Genomic DNA, 26,269 nt, shown 5'->3' with positions numbered 1-26,269 from the left:
ATGAGCCCAAATAGTATTCCTGGTCATTCTAATGTGTGGCTGTAAAGAGAAAGGCCAGCACCTTTGTCCATGGGCTCTGTGCCAACCAGGCCCTGCAGGCCTGGCCTCCCACTCCAGCTGCCTGTGCCTCTGTTCTGTGACATGAGCATTTTCTGAGGGAAAAGGCATCACTCAGATGGCTCCAACCAATCCAGCTTCCCCCATAGAAAATATATTTTACTTGTGAAAAGAAGCAGCAATTACTTTTATTCCTATGAATACTTAGGGAGATCAAGTTCCCTGACATCAGCCAGCCCAGATGGCAATGCTCCTGATCCACGTGACACTTGTGTCCTCCAGTGCTGGTGATGACAGAGACCCCCTGGGCCACGCAGGAGTCCCTCAGGTGCTGGCACAGTCACAGCTGCCCCAACAACTGTTTCCTTGAGGAGCAGATGGAGCTGGTAACAGGAGCTCTGCCCCCTGTAGGAAGGACAGAAGAAAAGGGGAGCAGGTAAAGCAAAACAGTGCTGGGAAAGCTCTGCCCAGCCAGAAATCCCTTTGACAGCTTAGGGCAGAGCAGTTCCCAGCCCAGAATCCTGCTGTGCTTCTTATCAACTCCTTATTTCACTCTGGGGCAGATGGTCTTTCTTCCTCTGGCTGCTCAGGCAGCAGGAAAGCTTCCTTTGTGGAAAGCAACCAGGTCATGAGGCTCCTCCTTCCATGGCTTCCACGCCTGTCCCTCGCAGGGACTCGAGTTCTGAGGCTCAGCTGTGCCAACACATACCTGTGCAGGCACCCAGCTAGGTACATCTGGCAAGCCAGGGGCACTGGACAACAGGACTCTGCAAAATCCTCCACTGTGCAGCAGGGCTGAGTCCTGGGCAAGCCCTGGAGGAGCTGCCCCAGCCCCAAAGCAGCCGAGCCCTCTCCTCAGAACCTCCCCCTGCCACCCCTGAGCCCAGGCTGGCACAGGCAGCTCACACCCCGGGGCCCACCCCAAGAACCTGAGTGGTGTCGGTGGATCAGTTCAGGGGTCTATGGGGCCTGGTCCCGCTCCAGCTCCTCCACAGCCTGCATGAGGTCCTGCACAGCCCTGTCCACATCTGCCCGTGTGGTGCCACGCCCCACGCTCAGCCGCAGCGCGTTCTGCGCCACCTCTGGGGGAATCCCACAGCTCAGCAGCACTGGGGAGGGCCTGGAACACAGCCAGGAGGAGGAGGTTGGACTTGAAGGCCGAGGAAGCCCCACACATCAGCAGAGAGCCTCACCAAGCCACAGGAGAAATCACATCTGCAGATAACACTCCAGGGCACCTATCCCCTGCACAGCCCCATTTGCTTTCCAGGGGCACCCAATCCCACTAGGCTTGTTGCCCTCTGGGGGATCTGGCTCTTCTAAGAAGAGCCTGTTCCATGTCCCTGTGGGTTGGCAGCTCTGCTACATCCACAGGGCATTGCTCTAGACCAGGCCAAATGCACCCACAAGGCCCCATATCCCCTAAAGGAACCATCTGGAGACCCAAGCAGGGCTGGAGCAGGTGAGCCAGGCACACACAGAAACAGGGCAGGCTCTCTTCTGGTAGTGCCAGGAGTTCAAGAGTACTTCCAAGCTTAGCTGGATAACCAAAGCTGGGAAGGACAAACTCCTTCCAAGCAGCAATCAAGCATTCCAGCTGTGTCTCCTGCAAAAATCCCTTTCATAGCCATTCAGCCCCTCTGGAAAGCTCTATACCTTCTTTGTTCCAGGTGACGCTGCCCAAGCCACCCACCGTCCCTTTCCCTGTCCTGTTTCCGTCCCTCCCAACCTGCTGTCCTCTGGGAAGAACCCAGGGGCTGGAAAAGCTGTCTGCTCACCGATCCCCCTTCTCAGAGTGGCAGGCAGCCCCGACGCTGGCGAGGAGCACCTTGCAGTGAGCCAGCACCCTTCGTCCTGCAGCACAAGCAACACAAGCACAGCTCTCACACTGCCAAGGCTCTCTCCAGGGGCTGCTCCTGCCTCACCTCCCTGCCTGAGCCGTGCCAAGTGCCCGTCAGTCTCAGCCACGGGTGCTGTGAGGGGCAGGTGCTTGGCTCTGTGTAACGATCACGGGACAGCAGCAGGATAAGAGCTACCTTGAAGGCCTGAGCCCAGGATGGAGAAATTACAGGTGTTGCAGAGTCGTTTGGAGCCCTTAAAGTGACTGTTGAAGCAAATCCTCTGCTTCCCAAAGGAGGCCTGGAGAAATTAGAGGGCTGTGAACCTCTCTGGGGTTTCCAAGCAGCTCTGTCCTTATGAGGGGTGGGCAGGGCCAGAGGGACATATCCACCCTGCTCCAGGCCCCACACCCTGCAGCCTGAGACTGCGGGAAGGGACCACGTGTGCTCACCTCCAGCGTGGCCTCCAGGTAATCCCGGACATCCCGCATATGAGCCTCATAGGCCTCCCAGTTCTTGTTCACTAACTCTGCAGCCTGAGAACACACAGACAGGCTCCACCAGTGACCCTGGAGCATTGTCCCCGGGATGTGAACCCAGCCTAGAACAGCCTCTGCAGTGCCAGGTCCCCTGTGTCCCCTCTCAGTGCCCTGTGCCATGTGAGCTGGGTGACTGTCAGGGCTGCAAACCCGCAGCAAGCATGCCAAAGACCTCCTTCGACTGACATCAGAAAGCCCCACCACCTTTCCCAGCTCACCCTCCCTCCCACATATCCCAAGTTTGTCCCTTCTGATGATCAGGGAGCACAAGTGGCTGTCTCTGAGCTGGGTCTGCACCACTCACCCCTGACCATTCCAACTGACCTGGCCAAGGCCGGCAATCATCGGGGTGTTCTCAGTGCTGGAAGGGAACAGGGATCACTAAGTTATTTCTCCAGACCAGAAACCCAACCTTGAGACACAGACATTTCCTCATGTGACCCCTCACGGCTGGCAGGGGCTCCTGGACACCTCTCTGAGGTGGTTGAGGAGGCAGTTCCACCCTGAAGTTACACGCTTGGCAAAGCTTGAGCTCCAGGGAGTTTCCATGCACGGATCCATTCCCTTGCCGTGCTGGGCTGCTCACCCCAGGGCTGGCAGGTGACACAGCTGCCAGCTCAGCTCAGACAAGGCAGCCCATGTGGCTTGGCCACCAGCCAGGGGCCCAGCTCTCCAGGTAACCACCTGCACCCTTACCCTGGCCGGAAACTCCTCTCCTGTCCCCCTCCGAAGAGCATGGGGTGCAGCGGGGTGGCGGTGCCGGGGCTGCGGATGTACAGCGCTCCAATCCGTGGGCCGTGGAACTATGGGGACAGCCACAGTGACCCTGGGGACACTGACAGCCCTGACAGTGCTTCCTGCCCTCCTGCCCAAATCTGAGTGCCCTCCAGTGCTGGCCCCTGCCCATCACACAGGCACAAGCCATTACTGAGCTGCTCCCCATGCTCAGTCTCCTGGCCCCCAGCCCAGACAAGTTCCACAGGAGTGAAGTCTATCTGCAGAGCACCACCCAGCAGGAGAACTTTGGCTACTGTGAGTTACCAAGCTGCGTGGGGCACCCAAAGTCCCGCTGGCACCCCAGCAGAGATGTCACACGGGGTGATCAGCAGCTGGGCCACACGAGCAGGGCCACACCTTGTGTCCCACGATGGTCAGGTAGTCCACGCCCAGCTCCTGCACGTCCACGCACCCCTTGCCAATCATCTGTGCTGCATCTGTGTGCACCAGGATCCTGGGCAGACCCTCTGCTGCTCTGCGCCGGTTGAGGGCACAGATGCGCTGGCTCAGCTCTGCGACGGGCTGGTGGCAGCGATGAGGGTCTGCATCCCTTCTGCTCCCCTCTGTCACCGCCTCTTTGCGAGGGTATCTCTGCCCCATCCCCCTCTCTGCACACACTCACCATGATGACCCCCGTCTCGTTATTGGCCAACATGAGGGAGACCAGGCAGGTGTTTGGCTGGATGGCGGCCAGGACATCGTCCACCTCTGCCTGCCCGCTCCGTGGGGACACAGGCACAAAGGTGGCTTCTGCAGGCCAGGAGACAAGCCCTGAGGCTGGCTGGGTAGGCTGTGAGTGCTCAGGGCTGCATGTGCCCCACTGAGCAGGGCAGGAGTGTGTGGGCAGTGGGAGCACAGGCACAGAGCAGGGAGGTGACACGTCCAGCCTGGAGCCACATGGGCAACCACGGGGAGAAATGGTGCCCTTCTCCAGGGGGAGAAAGTGGAACATCACAGAACATGCAGGATCTTGCCCTCCTCCAAAAACACCGGCAGAGACAAGTCCCCCATTCAAACCTCATCTGTGCCTGTGGCACTCACCTGCCAGGCCCTCCCTCCCCAGCTGCTCCAGTGGCAGGCGGATGGAGTCGTGCTCTACGCTCGATGTCACGATGTGTGGTATGCCCTGGCTGTCCCCCATCCCACGCTGGCTGTCATGGAAGTGCCTGCGGGCACTGTGGATCACCATGTTGTTCGCCTGAAGGAGGGAAGGAGAGGGAAAATGGAGGCTCAGAAGGAGCACAGTGCCCTCCATCCCCACCCTCCTCATTGCTACTTGCTGGAGAGGGAATGGCAGGCAGGGATTCCCAGGAAGGGGGTCCCCCCCTGCTCCCACCTCTGTGCCCCCCGAGGTGAAGACGATGTCCTCGGGGCGGCCTCCTAGCATCTTCGCCAGGCTCTCCCGCGCGCTGCTGATGAGCTCCTTCGCCTTGCTGCCTGCAGGACCAGATCTAGCAGCTCCTGCAGGCTCTTGTCAGCACGGGGCCCAGCCCGAGGAGGCAACATGGACCATCCTGGTCCCTACCTGCAGGGTGGGAGCTGCTGGGGTTGCCCCAGGCCTGCCACATGGCATCCCACATGGCCTGGGCCACCTCGGGAGCCAGGGGAGTGGTGGCGTTGTAGTCCAGGTAGACCCTCCTGTAGGGGCAGGGGCAGATAAGCGGTGCTGGGGGGCACAGGGGGAGCACGAGGCAGGCCAGGGCCTCACCCCTCCAATGAGTCACACTGCGCCTCCGCCGGCTCCGTCCCCGCGCCCATCACTGCTGTCACTGTCACTGCCACCGTCTGGCTGCCGTCACCAACCTGGCATCGGGGTTACAGACATGTGGCTGCCCATGGGGGACCAGGCACCTGCCCTGCCTGGGGCATCACAGCAGCCCATCACCCTCCTGCCTGACCACAGCCAAAGCACCCACCAATCAGCTCCCTCCCGCCTGCCCCACAGCCAAAGCACCCACCAATCAGCTCCCTCCCGCCTGCCCCACAGCCAAACCACCCACCAATCAGCTCCCTCCTGCCTGCCCCACAGCCAAAGCACCCACCAATCAGCTCCCTCCTGCCTGCCCCACAGCCAAACCACCCACCAATCAGCTCCCTCCTTCCTGCCCCACAGCGAAGGCACCCACCAATCAACTCACTGGCCGCTGCCCCCTCAGGGCAGTGACCAATCAGCTGCCCCGCAGTAACCCCGCTCCCCGGCCGCGCCGCCCAATCCGCTGCCGCCAGCCCATTGGCCGGGGCCCTGCGAGCGCGTGGAGCTCCCGCTGCGGGCGGTGCACGAGCCCCCTGTCCCCCTTTCCCCCCCCCCCCCCACGTCGCGGCGGGCGTCACTCACGCGCTGCTCACGCGCGGCCCGAGTCGGAATGGGCGTGGCTCGCGAGCGGTGCGCTTCCGGCGCGCGGGGGTGGGCGGTACTTCCGGGACGGACGCGAGGCCGGGGAGCGGCGGCGCTTCCCCTCGTCAAGATGGCGGCGGCACCGTCGGTGCGGTTCCCGTGCCGCGCCCCGCGCGGGCTCCGCGCCGCGCTCCGCGCGATGGCGGTGAGCGCCGGGCAGGGGGTGCCGGGGCGAGCAGCGACGACCTCCGCGCGGGGCTGGGGCGGGCGGTCCCCGGGGCCCGCCGCGCCGTGACTCAGCGCCGCACGGCGGAGGCGGCCCCGCGTGCGGGGGCCCCCGGTGCGGGGCCGCGACGCGGGAGCCGCCCGGGGATGCGCCTAAGGCGGCCGTGCCTCGTGGCTCCGTGCCCCGGGGGGGGTTGCGGCGCTGCGGGCCGTGCTCCGGGCCGGGGGGGGGAGCGGGCGGCTCGGGCGCTGTCGCGGGGTCAGGCGGGCGGAGCCGCGGGCAGGGCACGGCCGGGCCGGCGCTGCGCCCGCGCTGCGGCCCCGGCGTGCCTGCCGCGCTGGAATTGACGAGGCGAAGTGCAAAACTCAATTAAAGCCGAATTCCCGTACGCAGACGCGCCGTATTAGGCTCTGGGAGCCGCTCCGAGGAGCGATAGGCTCGCGGAATAGGGGCTGGGATGGGCTGGGCTAACGCAGCCGTCCAACAGCGGCGGAGCGCCGCAAAGCCCCGCGTCCCATTGGCCTCAGCACGGCTTACATCGGCTTGTTTCTGCTGCGTGGAAAAAACTGCCTCGTTTGACACATTCTTCTCTTTTCCTCCTGTCTTTCAGATTATGTCGTAACCACAGAACTACCGAGCAGTGATGGAATCACTGGACACTGAGGTGAGGGCACGGAAGACCCTGGGGACTGTGGAATACGTGGAGTCTTCGGGCTTCGCGCAGGGGGTGCTGCCCACCAAGAAGGATGTGGTGCAGAACATGCTGTACCTGCTGCAGCCCAAGAGGGCCGGCCAGGCCCAGCGCTCCAAGGAGGACGCGGCCCAGCTGCTCGCAGAGCACCTGCAGGAACACTGGCTGGTCTGCAACCTGCACACCATCGCCACGCAGAACATAAAGAAACTCATCCTCAAAATGTATGAGGAATTCACCCGATTGTACCAGACCAGGAAGCAGAGACAGAACCAGGCTTTTTCCGAGCGAGCCGACAGATTCAACGAGAGTTCAGAGAAGCTCTTCGACGTGTTTTGTACAGACACGCAGATGAGGGATAAACTGGAGGAGTACAGTGGGATAAAAATGACCAGCATCGAGTGGAAGTTTCTGGAAGATCAGAGGAGTGAGAGAAAAATGTACTACGAAGATTTCACAGAGAAGCAGGAGCTGAAGATGATGGAGAGAAGGCAGAAGATACAGTGTCTAGAGCACTTCAGGAAGCTCGCCAGGGAAGAGAAGGAGAGCAGCAAGGCAAAGGAGATGAAGTACAAGGGCGAGGAGCAGTCGGATGAGGGCACAAGCGTGGACGAGCTGTACCCTGCGGACGAGGAGAACGGCGGCGCCCCGGCCTTCTCGCTGCGGGGCCGGCGGAAGCGCCGCTGCACCGCGGCCGCTGCCGGCACTGACCTGCCCCTGGAGGGCGAGCACATACGGATGAGCATCCGCAGGGTCAGGCCGGGCTTCTACGAGACTGTGGAAAAGGTGAAAAACTGCTAGCGCCCGCCGCAGAGAGCGGGCAGAGCTGCTGGAGTACAAGGTGGCAATGCACACGTTAGGCAAGTTTGAAATCCCACCATCCATTGGAAGTGATTGTTGTAGATCCTCAAGCCAGAGCTCAGGAACATGCTGCCTCCAGGGAAGAGGGCTGGGATGATGACAATGACAGCAAGGACTAAACCATATGGATTTGGAAGGATGAGCTGTCAGCAGCCAGCGATGCCAAGGCTCAAATGCAGCGGATGATCCAAGGTTACGTAGCAAATAAGCCTCTTCTTCCAAGGTCCTGTCTGCATCCGTGGGGTTTGGAAGTCTCAACGTTTCTGAGCCAGTGGTGGCCTAACAGCGTGAATCAGAACACGGATTTACTGCAGGGTGATAACTTGGACTTGTTGCTAACAGAAAATCCCTGTGCTGAAGAGCCCTGGCTGCAGTGGGGGTGAAAGATGCTTGGCCTCTTCCTGCGGGAGCTGGCATTTCTGCCAGGAAGGAAGTGGGTTTGCAGCGTGTGTCACCAGCCCCAGAGAGGCACGCTGTGCTTTTGGAAAGGGACTGCTCTCCTGCTTGAGGAACAGGCAGAGAGCAGAAGACAGTGGAGTGCTTTGGCTGTTAAAGCATTGGTGATTCTGAATGTTTTATTCTAGATTCTATTTTACCAACGTTTCCTTGATCAGGATAAACCTTTCCATAACTGGATGAGTTTTATCATGAAGTCCCTAATCTAGGATCTGGGGTGTGAATTCTAAATGAAGTGGTAATGTTTTATCTTTTGGGGGAGGGGATTAACATAGGAGAAAATGCAAATTGCATTATTTAGTTTTAAGATGAGAGTAATTTTATAAACTGTTATACTGCCTTTTTAGGACATAGGGAAGAATAAGCCTTCCCAGGTGTAGCTGTGGTGTTCACAGCAGCAGGCACCCAGATCTGGGCTTGCTCTTCCACCCCCGAGGTGGTGTTTGTAGACCAGCAGGGGGGGAGATGGTAGTTTTCCACCCGGAGGTTGTTTGAACAAAGCGTGACCCTCTTGCCCACATACATCCTGAGCAGTGACGTATCTGTGACTTTTTTAGTTAAGAGTTGTTTTGCTGGTTTTTAAAGGTAAGAGACTTGAACTTCCAGTGAAACCCAGTGCTGGAGATCTCTCTGGTGAGATGCCCAAACCTTGCCAGAGCACACTAAAAATGGAAAACCCCCAAGTCTCTATTTGTCCACAAAAGATCTGTGGTAGAAAGAGCGCAAACTTGCCTGGTTTTAAAATTTACCTTCCAGTGTGAATGTTGGTTTCCCCACTCCAGTATCTCAGCTTTTCCCTGTTTATTTCCTCTCCGTCCTGCACATCATTTACTGACGTTAACTCGTGCTCTTTCATTCTTTGGCTTTTGCTCCCTTTAACAATAAATGCATGTACGAATAATTTTGACAGTTCATTTACTTTTGATGAATCAGTCCTCGGACTGCTTTGAAGTCCTGTGCCAAAGGAGGAATGAAACACAGAGCAGCTGCTGGTCCCCTGGGACACAGCGGCCCCGGCTGGGCTGCCCAGGCAGGCTCCAGCCTCGGCCACCTGGCACAGATCTGTCTGGCTGTGAGCTGCGTGTCCCTTCTCGGGGACCGTGCTCCTTACTGCCGAGGTCCTTGCTCTCTGTCTCTGACAAGTTCTTCATGGTAAGTTGCTCCAAAGTATTTAGTGCCCGCCGCGCGCTCTGCACCACTTGTAGTTTTACAGGTTTGGTAGCAGCACCCTTGAGCCTCCACTGCCTGAGGCTTCGCAGCCTCCCTCTTACCTCCTTTCTCTGACATGCTTCACTGACCTCCCCATGCAAATTATGTCACATTTAAACTATTTGCCTTCCAGCCCAGAGGTGCTGGATTGAGCCTCTCACTGGGTCTCTACACCAGCAGCTCTGTTTCAGCAGGGAATATAGCCAAGCTCGGACCTCGCCAAAGTAGAAGTTTTTAAATAACTGCTGTAAGCCCCCTTTTTATTACAGATATAGCTGATGTATAAATGCTTGTGTGAAAAGCAAATCCATTTGGGTTGGCTCGGATATGGAACACGGCTATATAGTGCTTTATGATTTTCAGGGATTCAGGGAATTTAAGGTTGTCAAATTTGACTTCCTGTCTACCACAGGGAATTACATTTCATTCAGAAGCCCCACACTCAGCCTGCTGGTCTCAGTTGAACTGACGTGTGTGACAAAGTCGAGCCACAGGTGTCAGCATTCTGCTGTCCTCCTTGTTACCTATTCAGTGATTAATCACCTTCACTGTTTCAAAATAAGATAAAAAATCTGACCAACTTCTAGGCTGTGATTCTTTCCATAACATTCTATACAGGCTGAGCAGAGTTTATCACATTAAAATAATATTTGGGTTTTTTAACTGGGTTTGACTGTGGATAGAGCCAAAGCCTGGCTCTGTTTCTGCTGCAACAGGGGGAAAATTTCTAAATCATGTATTCTGGTATTCTGATTACTCTTCTTTGGGACCATGGTGCCTTTTTAATCAGGACAGTAAATCTTGTCCCAGGATTCTGTACTTTTGTACGTTAACAGTTGTTGACTTTCCTTTTTGGTGTGTCCCAAATAAATTAATATAACATACCTCTGGGCTTTTGTTTCTTCTTTCTAAAGGGGGAGGAAAGAGGAAACTGAAGCTAAAGTAAATCTTCCCTGCTTTAGCTCTCCTTCCCAGGCCCTTGCAGGAGCAGCTGGGATGCATGCAGGTGGAGCTGCTCCTGTCCAGACTTTGTGGGGTGGTGGTAGGGAAGCAGCAAGAAATGGGAATCTGGCACAGGGGCCCACATGAAGCCCTTTTTTTCAAAGATGCTGGAACCTGGAGCAGCTGAAGGTAAGGGGAGAGGAATAAAATCTCTGCACATGATGGCAGTGTTTCATGAGGACTCTGTGTGCCTCAGGTGTGGTGGGATTGGCATCAGTGACAGAGGTGGAGCCTCCCTGCCTTCCCGGTGTGATCCCATGCCTGAGTGCTCCACCGATGCCTGTTCTCTCCCGACTGTGGTTCAGGGATGCTGTTTGAGATGAGTGAGGGGCAGTTGTGTCTAAGAGACACAGCAATGGTTTGCACCACAGGACTTCAGCAAGGAAGGGAAATTGGAAAGGAAATGCTGGAAGGAGCGTGTTTGCATCAACAGCTTTTGCAGGAGGGAATTGAGGTGCATCCCAGGGGCTACAAATACTTGTGCTGGATGCTGAGTCACTGGTTTTACTGGGTATTTGGGGAGAACATTGTCAACCTTCGCCCCTTGAGTCCTTCTGGTTTCTGCAGGGGGAGCAATAGAAAGGAGAGGGCATCCTGAAAGCCCTGCACCCCAGCCTGAGGCCCTGACAGCCAGGCAGGGCACATGCCAGCCCCAGGCAAAAGCTGTCTTTTTGCAGCCTTTACAAGTTCCTTAGAGCTGGCCAGAGTGAGGTTATACAGAAACACCCGCTTGATTTCCCAGCATGGATGTGCCTCTCGTGGCCAGTGCTCTGCCTCCTGCCCCTCTCAGAAAGAGGAAGGAACACAAAAAAAAACAACCCAAAATGCAAATCATGGCTCTAGTGAGTGGGCTGGATGTGGAAAACAACGTCTGTGACTCAGCACAGAAAGAGTCACAAAGCTGGAATTTAAAACAAGTCCAAGCCCAACTCTGTGGGCATATGGCTCATGGAGTGTTGGGCAGTGCCTCCCCACGAGGGAGCTGGGTGGGCAGGGGGAAGTGCCAGAGCCTCATCCTAGACCAGCTGTGCCAGATGGCTTAACACAGGGTGGCAGTGATAAACTGTGGCACTATAGGCAAGATACTGGGGAAAACAGTGTTCCTGGGAAGAATAGAGCAGACTTGTGAGGCTGTGTCACAACTATGCTTGTGCTCAGCGCCAGTGGCCGGGCTTGGGCAGAGCTCCAGGAGGGGAGATGAACCTCCTGTGTCACCTGACACCCACGTTTTTTGCCACAGGGGGGATGTATGGCACAGGTGGTGGTGAAGCCATCCCCACTGTGGCAGAGCTAGGCACAGAAATCCTGGTGTGGGGCACAGGAACCCGGCTTGGCAGCTGCCCTACCCCCATCCTATGGCTTTCACTGCCCCCACAGGAAAAATCCCCCTGAATGCTGAAAAGAGCTGCAGGGCGAGCTTTTCCAAAGGCAACCACATTAATTTATTAACCAGACACGTACAAGGGTATTTCCTGCTCTCACCAAGGGTGTTGTCTTGTTATTCTTCCTGAGTTTCTTGACAGCAGATGCTTCCTCCTGGCACAGCTTTGGAGCCAGTAGATACTGCTCCATTCTTTTAAGACATAGCAATGAAAGTTCCTCCCTGTATCCTCTTGTGCTGTCCAGCAGCGTCCCCTCTTGCACCATGCTCCAGTCCTGCTCAGGTCAGGGTTTCCTCTGGGGCCTGGGGACAGCTGTGCACAGCCACAGCACCCCTGGCAGAGCCTGCTGCGCAGCCCAGACACACCTTCAGAGTGAGGGAGGCTAGAAATTGATCCTGGGGAAATCCAAATGTCTGGGAGTTGGCGTAGGAGCTGTTGAGCTTTCTCTTTCCCAGCTACCTGGTAGAGAGCAGCCAGGCCCCCAGACTTTTCTATGCTAGATGCTTTCAAGGAGCCAGCTTCTCCCTGGCTCCAAGCTTTTTGCAGCTCCATATGCTCAGTTTTGGGAAGTGGGTATTGACAGAGCTGTGGGCTGCACATGCCCAGGTATTCCCTGGGTGCACTCGTGGCACTGCCATGGCTCTGGCGAGATGTTTGCTTGTTCAGCATCCTCAACACATTTGTACCCAAACACATCTTTTGTGGAGTTTCTTTGTGTGTCAGCACTTCCTGCTGCCCCACAGAAGCTGCCTTGCAGGAGAGCAGTTTGCTTAGCTGGCCCAGTCTCCAGCAGCATTTTATATCCTTTTGCAGGCCAATGTGCCCCTAAATCACTCACATCTTGGCTCCTCTGTCTCTGGAATGCATTCATTATGTGAGCACCCAGACAGTTCCTCCTGCAGTACCCTGTGTTTCTATCTTGAGACATACCACATGGTCCATGAGAGATGCTGGGAAGGGAAGTGGGCAGTGTGGGTGGAGGACACATTCAAAGGCAACCTGACTCTCTTAGCCGTCACACCCCCAGCTGCTGGGTGCTTACTTCCCACATGCTCCTGCAGCCGAGTTTCTGGATGAGAGAAACAGGTCCTGCGGAAAGTCCAGAAATTTTGGGAGACGCCTGGGTGACCGCAGATAGGAGAGAGCTGGGAAGCCCTCGCCAGGACCTCACTGACCCCCTCTCCCTGGTCACCCTGGGGCGGTCCATGCGGGTTAGGTGTCCTTCACCAGCGGCACAGCCGACCCCACGCTGCCTGCTGCCCTCCGGCACCGCCGCCCGCGCGTGAGGAACGGGTTCAGGTTACAGCCTCGTACAGAAATGAGTGGGGCTGCGGGAGTCCAATGAGGTTTCTGGTGCCGCGGCCAAGGTGTATTAAAGGGCAGTGCGCGGGCGGCTGCGGGCTCCGGCAGTGTCCCCGGGCATGGCGGGCCCGGGCAGCGACGGGGACCTGCGGCGCCTGCTGAAGCTGCACCGCACCGAGATCGCCATGGCAGTGGACGACGTCTTCCCGCTGCTGCATGGCCTGGCTGACCACGATGTCGTCCCTGACCACATCTTCAAGGTGAGGCTGCGGAGCAGGACAGGACGGCCATGCTGTGGGGGCTGGGGCCGGAGGGCTGGAGGGCAGCCCGTGGGCGGTGGTGTGCCCCGCAGGAGACGCTGAGCCGGACGGAGCGGGAGGGCTCCCACCGCGCTTTCCACGCGCTGCTCACCTGGCTGCTGGGCCGCGACACTGCCGCCGTCCGAGACTTCTGGGCCGTCCTCTTCAAGGACTATAACCTGGAGCGGTACTCCCGGCTCCGGCCTCTCCGCGGCGCCTTCCCCAGAGGTAGTAGGGGGTCAGGTGGGACTGGCCCACCTGGGACTGGCCCGGGGGCTGACAGTGGGCAGGGGTGACAGCCAGGGTGCTGGTGCCTGTCCCTATTCTTCTTGCAGAGGTGGAGCTGGGACGGCAGCGCCGTGGAAGGCGTCTCTCCCCGAGCCCCACAGCACCGGCCCCACACAGACCCCAAGGCAAGAGGAAAGCCCCTGAGGAGCGGGACAAGGCCCGGGCGGCACAGCCCGCTCCACGGCACAGTGCCAGTCCTGGTATGGAGACCCAGAGCAGGATGGAGATGGGGCAGGGTGCTGCCCCCGAGGTGTTGTGGGGTGCCCCCTGATGCCCATCCTCACAATGCTGCAGGGCCCCTGGTGAAGGCAAAGACTGTGAAGAAGCCGGAGGGCACAGATACCCCCCGCACCTCTCGTGCCAGCGGTGAGTGCCTAAACCCCCAGGGCAGCTTCTGCCTGTGTGCCCTGTTTGCCCACAGCCGTGGGCAGGGGGCTACCCACCCCACTGAGCCACTCCCCTGCCCGCAGCTCTCCAGGCAGTGGCTGCCTCAGTGCAGAGAGCGGTGGCTGGGGCAGGTGGTGAGGTGCCCGTCAGCCGTGGGGCCATCGAGGGCATCCTCATTAAACACGTTCTGGATCCAAGTAAGTACAGCCCAGCCCAGCCACTTCCTGCCCAGTTTAGTCCCCAGATTCAGAAGCCACCCTCAGGAAGGGGAGCTGGAGCTGCCTCTGGCCTCTCTTGCAGGCAGCTCCAAGACAGGCAGCAGAGCTGGTGACAAGCCATATACCCCAGCTGCCTGCGAGGAGCCAGAGGCCAGGAGCAAAAGCCACAGCCTGAAGCCCCCCACCCAGCCCAAGGCATGCCAAAGTGTAGATACCCCCCCCTCAGATGTTTTCACCCCCATCTTGTGCAGCTGTCAAGGCTGTGGCAGGGGGTTGTTCCTGCATGGCATCATAGCCATGGCCTGGGTGGGTCCCCCAGTGCAAGCAGTGCCTCTCCAAACTCCTTCTTGTCTCACCAACAGAACAGGGAACCCCAATTGCACCCCCAGGGCCAGCTGCAAGCAGCCACTGTCTACAGCCAGGACCCTGTGCCCCACCAGGTGAGCCCTGGATGTGACACCTGATGCACCCGCAGGAGGAACTGTTGGGGTTTCCCTGGCATGTCCATTTGCCCTGGCCTTGAAAAGGAAACACAGGGTTCAGCTACTGGGGGTGCACCACGTTACGACCCCCAAGAAACAGGCAATTTTACCACCCTGAAAGGATTGGTATATTTGGTGCAGGGCGGGTGATGCAGGGGGAGAGAGCAAGGGGGATGAAAGACCTTGCCACAGCCATGGCTTCAGCCCATGAGGGTGGCAGTGACACCCTGCCCACTCCCCCGGGGGCAGGAGAACGAGGATGAGTGTGCAGCATGCGGTGATGGCGGTGAGCTCATCTGCTGTGACGGCTGCCCCAGGGCCTTTCACCTTGCCTGCCTGGTGCCCCCACTGCCCCACGTCCCCAGGTGAGTCCCAGGGCACACAGAGATGCCAGTGCCCCCTGCCGTCCCTCACTGCTCTGCTCCCACTGTGCAGCGGGACATGGCGATGTGGCTCCTGTGTGGAGAATGTGACTGAACCAGGCCAGCTGCTGGAGGCAGACTTGCCTGTGGAGAGACCCGCCGAGATCCTGGGGGAGGCGGCGCGGGACACCCAGCCGGGTGGGGTGGAGGGGAGCGTCTGCAGCCGCTGCTGCACCCGTATCCCCACTCCCCACCACTGTCCTGCTCCCAGTGGGGACCCCAGGTGAGTTCCCCATCACGCCCCACATCCCAGCCTTAGTTCCTCCCTGGGCGGTTCTGCCCTGACTGGTCTGTGTCATTCCTGATGGTATAGGGGGCTTCAGCTGTGCATGTCCTGCACGGGCACCCTGGACACAGGCAGTCTGGGCACTACTGCAGCAGCTGGAGACCAACTGCTTCCAGCAGCCAAGGTCAGCACAAGCAGTGCCAGGAACGGGGTGAGAGAGGAAGAGTGGGGCCTAAGGGGAGCAGGAAGGTGGAGGTGGGTCAGGCAGTGTGAGGGATAGACAGGCTGACACCACATGGAGGCAAGTTAGTGAAGCTGTAATGGGGGAGCATGAGCTGGGCCCACACCAGGTGAGGGACTGAACATGAGCAAGCTGAGGGCAGCAAGGGAGCTGGCAGGACATCTCCCCACACACAGGCAGAGGATGCAGCTCTTGGCAGTGACCCTGTGCTGAGCCGGGAGGAGCTCGATGCGCTGCTAGGTGAGGTAAGACTCTGTGTGACACCAACAGGCAGATTCCATGCAAAGGGGACCATGTCTCTGGTGTGGCCCACAGGGTGACATAGGGCTGTGGGTCAGGCAGCATGTACCTGCACAGAGGGGAAGGCAGTGGGATAGGAATAGAAAATGACTGGGGCTGTCCCACAGAGCACGTGGGATGGGATCTTGCAGTGGGCTTTCCAGACCATGGCACGGCCACTCGCAGAAACCCAGGGGCTACTTGCCTAGTGCACAGACGAAGCAGAAGACTTCACAACCCAAGCCATGAAAAAGAACCCTCTGAGACACACATAAAACAAGACAAACTGAGGCATAATGAGAGCACAAAAAAGTCTCAGAACAAAACACTGACCATCAACAGAACATAACAAAATGACAGAGACAGACAGGAGGCCACACCCAGTGACCCTCAACGGAGAATAACCAAACAGAAAATGTACATAAACAACATGCGAGAGTAAATCCAATAAGCATAATTTAACAAAAGAAAAGAAACAAGAGATAAAAACATTCTTCAAATTAAAAGGAAAAAAAATTTAAAGAAAAATACATGTATAAACAAATCCAAAAAGAAAAGGGAAGTGGAAAGATAAATTTATGAAATGAAAATGCACAGGGACACAAAAGAAGCCTACAGCACCCGGTATTCCCAGGCGGTCTCCCATCCAAGTACTAACCGGGCCCGACCCTGCTTAGCTTCCGAGATCAGACGAGATCGGGCGTTCTCAGGGTGGTATGGCCGTAGGCACCCCTCAGCCCCTCAGCACCGCTCTCCAGCACCCACCACCAGCCTCCCGACACGCCCCACCACCTCACGCCCATGACGCACCCCCAACACCGACGCCCCTCACCACAGCGGAACCATCACCCCCACCCCAGCCCACAACGCACACACCTCACAAAAGGCACACCACGCACACCACGCACACCTGCCCCTGCCCTCCTGCCCCTCGCCCAGGCTGCCCAAGCAAAACCACACACCGCCTGCCACCCAGCAAAAGAAGCCTACAGCACCCGGTATTCCCAGGCGGTCTCCCATCCAAGTACTAACCGGGCCCGACCCTGCTTAGCTTCCGAGATCAGACGAGATCGGGCGTTCTCAGGGTGGTATGGCCGTAGGCACCCCTCAGCCCCTCAGCACCGCTCTCCAGCACCCACCACCAGCCTCCCGACACGCCCCACCACCTCACGCCCATGACGCACCCCCAACACCGACGCCCCTCACCACAGCGGAACCATCACCCCCACCCCAGCCCACAATGCACACACCTCACAAAAGGCACACCACGCACACCACGCACACCTGCCCTCCCGCCCCTCGCCCAGGCTGCCCAAGCAAAACCACACACCGCCTGCCACCCAGCAAAAGAAGCCTACAGCACCCGGTATTCCCAGGCGGTCTCCCATCCAAGTACTAAACGGGCCCGACCCTGCTTAGCTTCCGAGATCAGACGAGATCGGGCGTTCTCAGGGTGGTATGGCCGTAGGCACCCCGCAACCCCTCAGCACCGCTCTCCAGCACCCACCACCAGCCTCCCGACACGCCCCACCACCAGCCTCCCGACACGCCCCACCACCTCACGCCCATGACGCACCCCCAACACCGACGCCCCTCACCACAGCGGAACCATCACCCCCACCCCAGCCCACAACGCACACACCTCACAAAAGGCACACCACGCACACCACGCACACCTGCCCCTGCCCTCCCGCCCCTCGCCCAGGCTGCCCAAGCAAAACCACACACCGCCTGCCACCCAGCAAAAGAAGCCTACAGCACCCGGTATTCCCAGGCGGTCTCCCATCCAAGTACTAACCGGGCCCGACCCTGCTTAGCTTCCGAGATCAGACGAGATCGGGCATTCTCAGGGTGGTATGGCCGTAGGCACCCCGCAACCCCTCAGCACCGCTCTCCAGCACCCACCACCAGCCTCCCGACACGCCCCACCACCTCACGCCCATGACGCACCCCCAACACCGACGCCCCTCACCACAGCGGAACCATCACCCCCACCCCAGCCCACAACGCACACACCTCACAAAAGGCACACCACGCACACCACGCACACCTGCCCCTGCCCTCCTGCCCCTCGCCCAGGCTGCCCAAGCAAAACCACACACCGCCTGCCACCCAGCAAAAGAAGCCTACAGCACCCGGTATTCCCAGGCGGTCTCCCATCCAAGTACTAACCGGGCCCGACCCTGCTTAGCTTCCGAGATCAGACGAGATCGGGCGTTCTCAGGGTGGTATGGCCGTAGGCACCCCACAACCCCTCAGCATCGCTCTCCAGCACCCACCACCAGCCTCCCGACACGCCCCACCACCTCACGCCCATGACGCACCCCCAACACCGACGCCCCTCACCACAGCGGAACCATCACCCCCACCCCAGCCCACAACGCACACACCTCACAAAAGGCACACCACGCACACCACGCACACCTGCCCTCCCGCCCCTCGCCCAGGCTGCCCAAGCAAAACCACACACCGCCTGCCACCCAGCAAAAGAAGCCTACAGCACCCGGTATTCCCAGGCGGTCTCCCATCCAAGTACTAACCGGGCCCGACCCTGCTTAGCTTCCGAGATCAGACGAGATCGGGCGTTCTCAGGGTGGTATGGCCGTAGGCACCCCTCAGCCCCTCAGCACCGCTCTCCAGCACCCACCACCAGCCTCCCGACACGCCCCACCACCTCACGCCCATGACGCACCCCCAACACCGACGCCCCTCACCACAGCGGAACCATCACCCCCACCCCAGCCCACAACGCACACACCTCACAAAAGGCACACCACGCACACCACGCACACCTGCCCCTGCCCTCCCGCCCCTCGCCCAGGCTGCCCAAGCAAAACCACACACCGCCTGCCACCCAGCAAAAGAAGCCTACAGCACCCGGTATTCCCAGGCGGTCTCCCATCCAAGTACTAACCGGGCCCGACCCTGCTTAGCTTCCGAGATCAGACGAGATCGGGCGTTCTCAGGGTGGTATGGCCGTAGGCACCCCTCAGCCCCTCAGCACCGCTCTCCAGCACCCACCACCAGCCTCCCGACACGCCCCACCACCTCACGCCCATGACGCACCCCCAACACCGACGCCCCTCACCACAGCGGAACCATCACCCCCACCCCAGCCCACAACGCACACACCTCACAAAAGGCACACCACGCACACCACGCACACCTGCCCCTGCCCTCCCGCCCCTCGCCCAGGCTGCCCAAGCAAAACCACACACCGCCTGCCACCCAGCAAAAGAAGCCTACAGCACCCGGTATTCCCAGGCGGTCTCCCATCCAAGTACTAACCGGGCCCGACCCTGCTTAGCTTCCGAGATCAGACGAGATCGGGCATTCTCAGGGTGGTATGGCCGTAGGCACCCCGCAACCCCTCAGCACCGCTCTCCAGCACCCACCACCAGCCTCCCGACACGCCCCACCACCTCACGCCCATGACGCACCCCCAACACCGACGCCCCTCACCACAGCGGAACCATCACCCCCACCCCAGCCCACAACGCACACACCTCACAAAAGGCACACCACGCACACCACGCACACCTGCCCCTGCCCTCCTGCCCCTCGCCCAGGCTGCCCAAGCAAAACCACACACCGCCTGCCACCCAGCAAAAGAAGCCTACAGCACCCGGTATTCCCAGGCGGTCTCCCATCCAAGTACTAACCGGGCCCGACCCTGCTTAGCTTCCGAGATCAGACGAGATCGGGCGTTCTCAGGGTGGTATGGCCGTAGGCACCCCACAACCCCTCAGCATCGCTCTCCAGCACCCACCACCAGCCTCCCGACACGCCCCACCACCTCATGCCCATGACGCACCCCCAACACCGACGCCCCTCACCACAGCGGAACCATCACCCCCACCCCAGCCCACAACGCACACACCTCACAAAAGGCACACCACGCACACCACGCACACCTGCCCTCCCGCCCCTCGCCCAGGCTGCCCAAGCAAAACCACACACCGCCTGCCACCCAGCAAAAGAAGCCTACAGCACCCGGTATTCCCAGGCGGTCTCCCATCCAAGTACTAACCGGGCCCGACCCTGCTTAGCTTCCGAGATCAGACGAGATCGGGCGTTCTCAGGGTGGTATGGCCGTAGGCACCCCTTAGCCCCTCAGCACCGCTCTCCAGCACCCACCACCAGCCTCCCGACACGCCCCACCACCTCACGCCCATGACGCACCCCCAACACCGACGCCCCTCACCACAGCGGAACCATCACCCCCACCCCAGCCCACAACGCACACACCTCACAAAAGGCACACCACGCACACCACGCACACCTGCCCTCCCGCCCCTCGCCCAGGCTGCCCAAGCAAAACCACACACCGCCTGCCACCCAGCAAAAGAAGCCTACAGCACCCGGTATTCCCAGGCGGTCTCCCATCCAAGTACTAACCGGGCCCGACCCTGCTTAGCTTCCGAGATCAGACGAGATCGGGCGTTCTCAGGGTGGTATGGCCGTAGGCACCCCTCAGCCCCTCAGCACCGCTCTCCAGCACCCACCACCAGCCTCCCGACACGCCCCACCACCTCACGCCCATGACGCACCCCCAACACCGACGCCCCTCACCACAGCGGAACCATCACCCCCACCCCAGCCCACAACGCACACACCTCACAAAAGGCACACCACGCACACCACGCACACCTGCCCCTGCCCTCCCGCCCCTCGCCCAGGCTGCCCAAGCAAAACCACACACCGCCTGCCACCCAGCAAAAGAAGCCTACAGCACCCGGTATTCCCAGGCGGTCTCCCATCCAAGTACTAACCGGGCCCGACCCTGCTTAGCTTCCGAGATCAGACGAGATCGGGCGTTCTCAGGGTGGTATGGCCGTAGGCACCCCTCAGCCCCTCAGCACCGCTCTCCAGCACCCACCACCAGCCTCCCGACACGCCCCACCACCTCACGCCCATGACGCACCCCCAACACCGACGCCCCTCACCACAGCGGAACCATCACCCCCACCCCAGCCCACAACGCACACACCTCACAAAAGGCACACCACGCACACCACGCACACCTGCCCCTGCCCTCCCGCCCCTCGCCCAGGCTGCCCAAGCAAAACCACACACCGCCTGCCACCCAGCAAAAGAAGCCTACAGCACCCGGTATTCCCAGGCGGTCTCCCATCCAAGTACTAACCGGGCCCGACCCTGCTTAGCTTCCGAGATCAGACGAGATCGGGCGTTCTCAGGGTGGTATGGCCGTAGGCACCCCTCAGCCCCTCAGCACCGCTCTCCAGCACCCACCACCAGCCTCCCGACACGCCCCACCACCTCACGCCCATGACGCACCCCCAACACCGACGCCCCTCACCACAGCGGAACCATCACCCCCACCCCAGCCCACAACGCACACACCTCACAAAAGGCACACCACGCACACCACGCACACCTGCCCCTGCCCTCCCGCCCCTCGCCCAGGCTGCCCAAGCAAAACCACACACCGCCTGCCACCCAGCAAAAGAAGCCTACAGCACCCGGTATTCCCAGGCGGTCTCCCATCCAAGTACTAACCGGGCCCGACCCTGCTTAGCTTCCGAGATCAGACGAGATCGGGCGTTCTCAGGGTGGTATGGCCGTAGGCACCCCTCAGCCCCTCAGCACCGCTCTCCAGCACCCACCACCAGCCTCCCGACACGCCCCACCACCTCACGCCCATGACGCACCCCCAAACACCGACGCCCCTCACCACAGCGGAACCATCACCCCCACCCCAGCCCACAACGCACACACCTCACAAAAGGCACACCACGCACACCACGCACACCTGCCCCTGCCCTCCTGCCCCTCGCCCAGGCTGCCCAAGCAAAACCACACACCGCCTGCCACCCAGCAAAAGAAGCCTACAGCACCCGGTATTCCCAGGCGGTCTCCCATCCAAGTACTAACCGGGCCCGACCCTGCTTAGCTTCCGAGATCAGACGAGATCGGGCGTTCTCAGGGTGGTATGGCCGTAGGCACCCCTCAGCCCCTCAGCATCGCTCTCCAGCACCCACCACCAGCCTCCCGACACGCCCCACCACCTCACGCCCATGACGCACCCCCAACACCGACGCCCCTCACCACAGCGGAACCATCACCCCCACCCCAGCCCACAACGCACACACCTCACAAAAGGCACACCACGCACACCACGCACACCTGCCCCTGCCCTCCCGCCCCTCGCCCAGGCTGCCCAAGCAAAACCACACACCGCCTGCCACCCAGCAAAAGAAGCCTACAGCACCCGGTATTCCCAGGCGGTCTCCCATCCAAGTACTAACCGGGCCCGACCCTGCTTAGCTTCCGAGATCAGACGAGATCGGGCGTTCTCAGGGTGGTATGGCCGTAGGCACCCCTCAGCCCCTCAGCACCGCTCTCCAGCACCCACCACCAGCCTCCCGACACGCCCCACCACCTCACGCCCATGACGCACCCCCAACACCGACGCCCCTCACCACAGCGGAACCATCACCCCCACCCCAGCCCACAACGCACACACCTCACAAAAGGCACACCACGCACACCACGCACACCTGCCCCTGCCCTCCCGCCCCTCGCCCAGGCTGCCCAAGCAAAACCACACACCGCCTGCCACCCAGCAAAAGAAGCCTACAGCACCCGGTATTCCCAGGCGGTCTCCCATCCAAGTACTAACCGGGCCCGACCCTGCTTAGCTTCCGAGATCAGACGAGATCGGGCATTCTCAGGGTGGTATGGCCGTAGGCACCCCGCAACCCCTCAGCACCGCTCTCCAGCACCCACCACCAGCCTCCCGACACGCCCCACCACCTCACGCCCATGACGCACCCCCAACACCGACGCCCCTCACCACAGCGGAACCATCACCCCCACCCCAGCCCACAACGCACACACCTCACAAAAGGCACACCACGCACACCACGCACACCTGCCCCTGCCCTCCTGCCCCTCGCCCAGGCTGCCCAAGCAAAACCACACACCGCCTGCCACCCAGCAAAAGAAGCCTACAGCACCCGGTATTCCCAGGCGGTCTCCCATCCAAGTACTAACCGGGCCCGACCCTGCTTAGCTTCCGAGATCAGACGAGATCGGGCGTTCACTGGGTGGTATGGCCGTAGGCACCCCTCAGCCCCTCAGCACCGCTCTCCAGCACCCACCACCAGCCTCCCGACACGCCCCACCACCTCACGCCCATGACGCACCCCCAACACCGACGCCCCTCACCACAGCGGAACCATCACCCCCACCCCAGCCCACAATGCACACACCTCACAAAAGGCACACCACGCACACCACGCACACCTGCCCTCCCGCCCCTCGCCCAGGCTGCCCAAGCAAAACCACACACCGCCTGCCACCCAGCAAAAGAAGCCTACAGCACCCGGTATTCCCAGGCGGTCTCCCATCCAAGTACTAACCGGGCCCGACCCTGCTTAGCTTCCGAGATCAGACGAGATCGGGCGTTCTCAGGGTGGTATGGCCGTAGGCACCCCGCAACCCCTCAGCACCGCTCTCCAGCACCCACCACCAGCCTCCCGACACGCCCCACCACCTCACGCCCATGACGCACCCCCAACACCGACGCCCCTCACCACAGCGGAACCATCACCCCCACCCCAGCCCACAACGCACACACCTCACAAAAGGCACACCACGCACACCACGCACACCTGCCCCTGCCCTCCCGCCCCTCGCCCAGGCTGCCCAAGCAAAACCACACACCGCCTGCCACCCAGCAAAAGAAGCCTACAGCACCCGGTATTCCCAGGCGGTCTCCCATCCAAGTACTAACCGGGCCCGACCCTGCTTAGCTTCCGAGATCAGACGAGATCGGGCGTTCTCAGGGTGGTATGGCCGTAGGCACCCCGCAACCCCTCAGCACCGCTCTCCAGCACCCACCACCAGCCTCCCGACACGCCCCACCACCTCACGCCCATGACGCACCCCCAACACCGACGCCCCTCACCACAGCGGAACCATCACCCCCACCCCAGCCCACAACGCACACACCTCACAAAAGGCACACCACGCACACCACGCACACCTGCCCTCCTGCCCCTCGCCCAGGCTGCCCAAGCAAAACCACACACCGCCTGCCACCCAGCAAAAGAAGCCTACAGCACCCGGTATTCCCAGGCGGTCTCCCATCCAAGTACTAACCGGGCCCGACCCTGCTTAGCTTCCGAGATCAGACGAGATCGGGCGTTCTCAGGGTGGTATGGCCGTAGGCACCCCGCAACCCCTCAGCACCGCTCTCCAGCACCCACCACCAGCCTCCCGACACGCCCCACCACCTCACGCCCATGACGCACCCCCAACACCGACGCCCCTCACCACAGCGGAACCATCACCCCCACCCCAGCCCACAACGCACACACCTCACAAAAGGCACACCACGCACACCTGCCCCTGCCCTCCCGCCCCTCGCCCAGGCTGCCCAAGCAAAACCACACACCGCCTGCCACCCAGCAAAAGAAGCCTACAGCACCCGGTATTCCCAGGCGGTCTCCCATCCAAGTACTAACCGGGCCCGACCCTGCTTAGCTTCCGAGATCAGACGAGATCGGGCGTTCTCAGGGTGGTATGGCCGTAGGCACCCCTCAGCCCCTCAGCACCGCTCTCCAGCACCCACCACCAGCCTCCCGACATGCCCCACCACCTCACGCCCATGACGCACCCCCAACACCGACGCCCCTCACCACAGCGGAACCATCACCCCCACCCCAGCCCACAACGCACACACCTCACAAAAGGCACACCACGCACACCACGCACACCTGCCCCTGCCCTCCCGCCCCTCGCCCAGGCTGCCCAAGCAAAACCACACACCGCCTGCCACCCAGCAAAAGAAGCCTACAGCACCCGGTATTCCCAGGCGGTCTCCCATCCAAGTACTAACCGGGCCCGACCCTGCTTAGCTTCCGAGATCAGACGAGATCGGGCGTTCTCAGGGTGGTATGGCCGTAGGCACCCCTCAGCCCCTCAGCACCGCTCTCCAGCACCCACCACCAGCCTCCCGACACGCCCCACCACCTCACGCCCATGACGCACCCCCAACACCGACGCCCCTCACCACAGCGAAACCATCACCCCCACCCCAGCCCACAACGCACACACCTCACAAAAGGCACACCACGCACACCACGCACACCTGCCCCTGCCCTCCTGCCCCTCGCCCAGGCTGCCCAAGCAAAACCACACACCGCCTGCCACCCAGCAAAAGAAGCCTACAGCACCCGGTATTCCCAGGCGGTCTCCCATCCAAGTACTAACCGGGCCCGACCCTGCTTAGCTTCCGAGATCAGACGAGATCGGGCGTTCTCAGGGTGGTATGGCCGTAGGCACCCCTCAGCCCCTCAGCACCGCTCTCCAGCACCCACCACCAGCCTCCCGACACGCCCCACCACCTCACGCCCATGACGCACCCCCAACACCGACGCCCCTCACCACAGCGGAACCATCACCCCCACCCCAGCCCACAACGCACACACCTCACAAAAGGCACACCACGCACACCACGCACACCTGCCCCTGCCCTCCCGCCCCTCGCCCAGGCTGCCCAAGCAAAACCACACACCGCCTGCCACCCAGCAAAAGAAGCCTACAGCACCCGGTATTCCCAGGCGGTCTCCCATCCAAGTACTAACCGGGCCCGACCCTGCTTAGCTTCCGAGATCAGACGAGATCGGGCGTTCTCAGGGTGGTATGGCCGTAGGCACCCCGCAACCCCTCAGCACCGCTCTCCAGCACCCACCACCAGCCTCCCGACACGCCCCACCACCTCACGCCCATGACGCACCCCCAACACCGACGCCCCTCACCACAGCGGAACCATCACCCCCACCCCAGCCCACAACGCACACACCTCACAAAAGGCACACCACGCACACCACGCACACCTGCCCCTGCCCTCCTGCCCCTCGCCCAGGCTGCCCAAGCAAAACCACACACCGCCTGCCACCCAGCAAAAGAAGCCTACAGCACCCGGTATTCCCAGGCGGTCTCCCATCCAAGTACTAACCGGGCCCGACCCTGCTTAGCTTCCGAGATCAGACGAGATCGGGCGTTCTCAGGGTGGTATGGCCGTAGGCACCCCTCGGCCCCTCAGCACCGCTCTCCAGCACCCACCACCAGCCTCCCGACACGCCCCACCACCTCACGCCCATGACGCACCCCCAACACCGACGCCCCTCACCACAGCGGAACCATCACCCCCACCCCAGCCCACAACGCACACACCTCACAAAAGGCACACCACGCACACCACGCACACCTGCCCCTGCCCTCCTGCCCCTCGCCCAGGCTGCCCAAGCAAAACCACACACCGCCTGCCACCCAGCAAAAGAAGCCTACAGCACCCGGTATTCCCAGGCGGTCTCCCATCCAAGTACTAACCGGGCCCGATGCTTTTTATATTCTGATAATTAATCGCCATTCATTAGCAGCTTCTGTCTTCGTATGTTTACTATGGTGCAAATCACGTTTATATTTGCTTCCTCGCCGGCCCGAAGGTTCTGTGGAACGTAATCCCGCTTTTTCCTGTCCGTGGATCACAGTCCGAGGAGCCGCGTGAGCGGAATGCGGTCGAGGCCGGTCCGCGGGCCGGGCCGTGGCGGGCGGTAGGCTTGGCGGGCCCAAGGCTCTTTGGAACGGGTGAACGCCATTGGTGAACGTGCGTTCCGGCGGTCGCGATTGGCCGATCCGTTCCCTGCCGCTTGTGACGATTGGTGGCGCTTGACGTCCCCAGCTGAGATTTCCCTCCCCTGCCCCAGAGTCCCTACCCCA

At 60.6% G+C, this 26,269-nt stretch overlaps 3 protein-coding genes and 26 non-coding genes across 33 annotated transcripts; 2 read left to right on the top strand and 27 right to left on the bottom strand.

Moving 5' to 3' along the window:
- Positions 1 to 189: 189 nt before the first annotated feature.
- On the bottom strand, positions 190 to 5,626 carry SCLY (selenocysteine lyase). 4 transcript variants are annotated; one of them, XM_053986228.1, is made up of 14 exons: positions 5,547 to 5,626; positions 4,920 to 5,014; positions 4,737 to 4,849; positions 4,548 to 4,648; positions 4,253 to 4,409; positions 3,834 to 3,961; positions 3,569 to 3,733; positions 3,131 to 3,237; positions 2,759 to 2,795; positions 2,348 to 2,431; positions 2,094 to 2,196; positions 1,836 to 1,911; positions 987 to 1,177; positions 377 to 462 (listed from the first exon to the last, which is right to left on the bottom strand). In XM_053986228.1, exons 2-13 carry the CDS (start codon positions 4,967 to 4,969, stop codon positions 1,018 to 1,020), a joined length of 1,281 nt encoding a protein of 426 aa, XP_053842203.1. In that variant the 5' UTR covers positions 4,970 to 5,014; positions 5,547 to 5,626; the 3' UTR covers positions 377 to 462; positions 987 to 1,017. The 4 variants fall into 4 exon arrangements, with proteins under 4 accessions (XP_053842206.1, XP_053842203.1, XP_053842205.1 ...); XM_053986230.1 differs by lacking the exon at positions 5,547 to 5,626 and adding an exon at positions 5,377 to 5,471; XM_053986229.1 differs by lacking the exon at positions 5,547 to 5,626 and adding an exon at positions 5,338 to 5,458.
- Positions 5,627 to 5,660: 34 nt separating this feature from the next.
- On the top strand, positions 5,661 to 9,873 carry LOC128812075 (uncharacterized). 2 transcript variants are annotated; one of them, XM_053986232.1, is made up of 2 exons: positions 5,661 to 5,751; positions 6,383 to 9,873. In XM_053986232.1, the coding sequence occupies exon 2, from the start codon at positions 6,416 to 6,418 to the stop codon at positions 7,262 to 7,264; it is 849 nt and encodes a 282-aa protein (XP_053842207.1). In that variant the 5' UTR covers positions 5,661 to 5,751; positions 6,383 to 6,415; the 3' UTR covers positions 7,265 to 9,873. The 2 variants fall into 2 exon arrangements, with proteins under 2 accessions (XP_053842207.1, XP_053842208.1); XM_053986233.1 differs by lacking the exon at positions 5,661 to 5,751 and adding an exon at positions 6,083 to 6,157.
- A 1,581-nt stretch (positions 9,874 to 11,454) lies between these two features.
- AIRE (autoimmune regulator) lies at positions 11,455 to 15,583 on the top strand. Its single transcript, XM_053985827.1, is given in 9 exon segments — positions 11,455 to 12,935; positions 13,028 to 13,261; positions 13,264 to 13,462; positions 13,557 to 13,628; positions 13,733 to 13,846; positions 13,950 to 14,308; positions 14,530 to 14,714; positions 14,785 to 14,994; positions 15,085 to 15,583. Coding segments are annotated over 9 exon segments (1,707 nt in total). The 5' UTR covers positions 11,455 to 12,794; the 3' UTR covers positions 15,278 to 15,583.
- A 543-nt stretch (positions 15,584 to 16,126) lies between these two features.
- LOC128812519 (5S ribosomal RNA) lies at positions 16,127 to 16,245 on the bottom strand. Its single transcript, XR_008438745.1, has one exon. It is a non-coding gene; the product is annotated as a 5S ribosomal RNA (ribosomal RNA).
- A 255-nt stretch (positions 16,246 to 16,500) lies between these two features.
- Positions 16,501 to 16,619, bottom strand: LOC128812518 (5S ribosomal RNA). The gene has a single exon (XR_008438744.1). It is a non-coding gene; the product is annotated as a 5S ribosomal RNA (ribosomal RNA).
- Positions 16,620 to 16,868: 249 nt separating this feature from the next.
- LOC128812523 (5S ribosomal RNA) lies at positions 16,869 to 16,987 on the bottom strand. The gene has a single exon (XR_008438749.1). It is a non-coding gene; the product is annotated as a 5S ribosomal RNA (ribosomal RNA).
- A 279-nt stretch (positions 16,988 to 17,266) lies between these two features.
- LOC128812522 (5S ribosomal RNA) lies at positions 17,267 to 17,385 on the bottom strand. Its single transcript, XR_008438748.1, has one exon. It is a non-coding gene; the product is annotated as a 5S ribosomal RNA (ribosomal RNA).
- A 255-nt stretch (positions 17,386 to 17,640) lies between these two features.
- LOC128812517 (5S ribosomal RNA) lies at positions 17,641 to 17,759 on the bottom strand. Its single transcript, XR_008438743.1, has one exon. It is a non-coding gene; the product is annotated as a 5S ribosomal RNA (ribosomal RNA).
- Positions 17,760 to 18,008: 249 nt separating this feature from the next.
- On the bottom strand, positions 18,009 to 18,127 carry LOC128812515 (5S ribosomal RNA). The gene has a single exon (XR_008438742.1). It is a non-coding gene; the product is annotated as a 5S ribosomal RNA (ribosomal RNA).
- A 255-nt stretch (positions 18,128 to 18,382) lies between these two features.
- On the bottom strand, positions 18,383 to 18,501 carry LOC128812514 (5S ribosomal RNA). The gene has a single exon (XR_008438741.1). It is a non-coding gene; the product is annotated as a 5S ribosomal RNA (ribosomal RNA).
- A 255-nt stretch (positions 18,502 to 18,756) lies between these two features.
- Positions 18,757 to 18,875, bottom strand: LOC128812521 (5S ribosomal RNA). Its single transcript, XR_008438747.1, has one exon. It is a non-coding gene; the product is annotated as a 5S ribosomal RNA (ribosomal RNA).
- Positions 18,876 to 19,130: 255 nt separating this feature from the next.
- Positions 19,131 to 19,249, bottom strand: LOC128812513 (5S ribosomal RNA). Its single transcript, XR_008438740.1, has one exon. It is a non-coding gene; the product is annotated as a 5S ribosomal RNA (ribosomal RNA).
- A 249-nt stretch (positions 19,250 to 19,498) lies between these two features.
- On the bottom strand, positions 19,499 to 19,617 carry LOC128812511 (5S ribosomal RNA). The gene has a single exon (XR_008438738.1). It is a non-coding gene; the product is annotated as a 5S ribosomal RNA (ribosomal RNA).
- Positions 19,618 to 19,866: 249 nt separating this feature from the next.
- Positions 19,867 to 19,985, bottom strand: LOC128812510 (5S ribosomal RNA). Its single transcript, XR_008438737.1, has one exon. It is a non-coding gene; the product is annotated as a 5S ribosomal RNA (ribosomal RNA).
- A 255-nt stretch (positions 19,986 to 20,240) lies between these two features.
- LOC128812509 (5S ribosomal RNA) lies at positions 20,241 to 20,359 on the bottom strand. Its single transcript, XR_008438736.1, has one exon. It is a non-coding gene; the product is annotated as a 5S ribosomal RNA (ribosomal RNA).
- Positions 20,360 to 20,614: 255 nt separating this feature from the next.
- Positions 20,615 to 20,733, bottom strand: LOC128812508 (5S ribosomal RNA). Its single transcript, XR_008438735.1, has one exon. It is a non-coding gene; the product is annotated as a 5S ribosomal RNA (ribosomal RNA).
- A 255-nt stretch (positions 20,734 to 20,988) lies between these two features.
- LOC128812507 (5S ribosomal RNA) lies at positions 20,989 to 21,107 on the bottom strand. Its single transcript, XR_008438734.1, has one exon. It is a non-coding gene; the product is annotated as a 5S ribosomal RNA (ribosomal RNA).
- A 256-nt stretch (positions 21,108 to 21,363) lies between these two features.
- LOC128812506 (5S ribosomal RNA) lies at positions 21,364 to 21,482 on the bottom strand. Its single transcript, XR_008438733.1, has one exon. It is a non-coding gene; the product is annotated as a 5S ribosomal RNA (ribosomal RNA).
- Positions 21,483 to 21,737: 255 nt separating this feature from the next.
- Positions 21,738 to 21,856, bottom strand: LOC128812505 (5S ribosomal RNA). Its single transcript, XR_008438732.1, has one exon. It is a non-coding gene; the product is annotated as a 5S ribosomal RNA (ribosomal RNA).
- Positions 21,857 to 22,111: 255 nt separating this feature from the next.
- LOC128812520 (5S ribosomal RNA) lies at positions 22,112 to 22,230 on the bottom strand. Its single transcript, XR_008438746.1, has one exon. It is a non-coding gene; the product is annotated as a 5S ribosomal RNA (ribosomal RNA).
- A 255-nt stretch (positions 22,231 to 22,485) lies between these two features.
- LOC128812525 (5S ribosomal RNA) lies at positions 22,486 to 22,604 on the bottom strand. The gene has a single exon (XR_008438751.1). It is a non-coding gene; the product is annotated as a 5S ribosomal RNA (ribosomal RNA).
- A 249-nt stretch (positions 22,605 to 22,853) lies between these two features.
- Positions 22,854 to 22,972, bottom strand: LOC128812504 (5S ribosomal RNA). The gene has a single exon (XR_008438731.1). It is a non-coding gene; the product is annotated as a 5S ribosomal RNA (ribosomal RNA).
- A 255-nt stretch (positions 22,973 to 23,227) lies between these two features.
- Positions 23,228 to 23,346, bottom strand: LOC128812503 (5S ribosomal RNA). Its single transcript, XR_008438730.1, has one exon. It is a non-coding gene; the product is annotated as a 5S ribosomal RNA (ribosomal RNA).
- Positions 23,347 to 23,595: 249 nt separating this feature from the next.
- LOC128812502 (5S ribosomal RNA) lies at positions 23,596 to 23,714 on the bottom strand. Its single transcript, XR_008438729.1, has one exon. It is a non-coding gene; the product is annotated as a 5S ribosomal RNA (ribosomal RNA).
- Positions 23,715 to 23,960: 246 nt separating this feature from the next.
- On the bottom strand, positions 23,961 to 24,079 carry LOC128812538 (5S ribosomal RNA). Its single transcript, XR_008438764.1, has one exon. It is a non-coding gene; the product is annotated as a 5S ribosomal RNA (ribosomal RNA).
- Positions 24,080 to 24,334: 255 nt separating this feature from the next.
- Positions 24,335 to 24,453, bottom strand: LOC128812534 (5S ribosomal RNA). Its single transcript, XR_008438760.1, has one exon. It is a non-coding gene; the product is annotated as a 5S ribosomal RNA (ribosomal RNA).
- A 255-nt stretch (positions 24,454 to 24,708) lies between these two features.
- On the bottom strand, positions 24,709 to 24,827 carry LOC128812524 (5S ribosomal RNA). The gene has a single exon (XR_008438750.1). It is a non-coding gene; the product is annotated as a 5S ribosomal RNA (ribosomal RNA).
- Positions 24,828 to 25,082: 255 nt separating this feature from the next.
- On the bottom strand, positions 25,083 to 25,201 carry LOC128812512 (5S ribosomal RNA). The gene has a single exon (XR_008438739.1). It is a non-coding gene; the product is annotated as a 5S ribosomal RNA (ribosomal RNA).
- A 255-nt stretch (positions 25,202 to 25,456) lies between these two features.
- On the bottom strand, positions 25,457 to 25,575 carry LOC128812501 (5S ribosomal RNA). Its single transcript, XR_008438728.1, has one exon. It is a non-coding gene; the product is annotated as a 5S ribosomal RNA (ribosomal RNA).
- Between the last annotated feature and the right edge of the window lie 694 nt (positions 25,576 to 26,269).

The sequence above is a fragment of the Vidua macroura genome, chromosome 10 (assembly GCF_024509145.1).
Source record: "Vidua macroura isolate BioBank_ID:100142 chromosome 10, ASM2450914v1, whole genome shotgun sequence".
Taxonomy (NCBI): Eukaryota; Metazoa; Chordata; class Aves; order Passeriformes; family Viduidae; genus Vidua; species Vidua macroura.
This window is presented reverse-complemented; position numbering and strand designations above follow the sequence as displayed.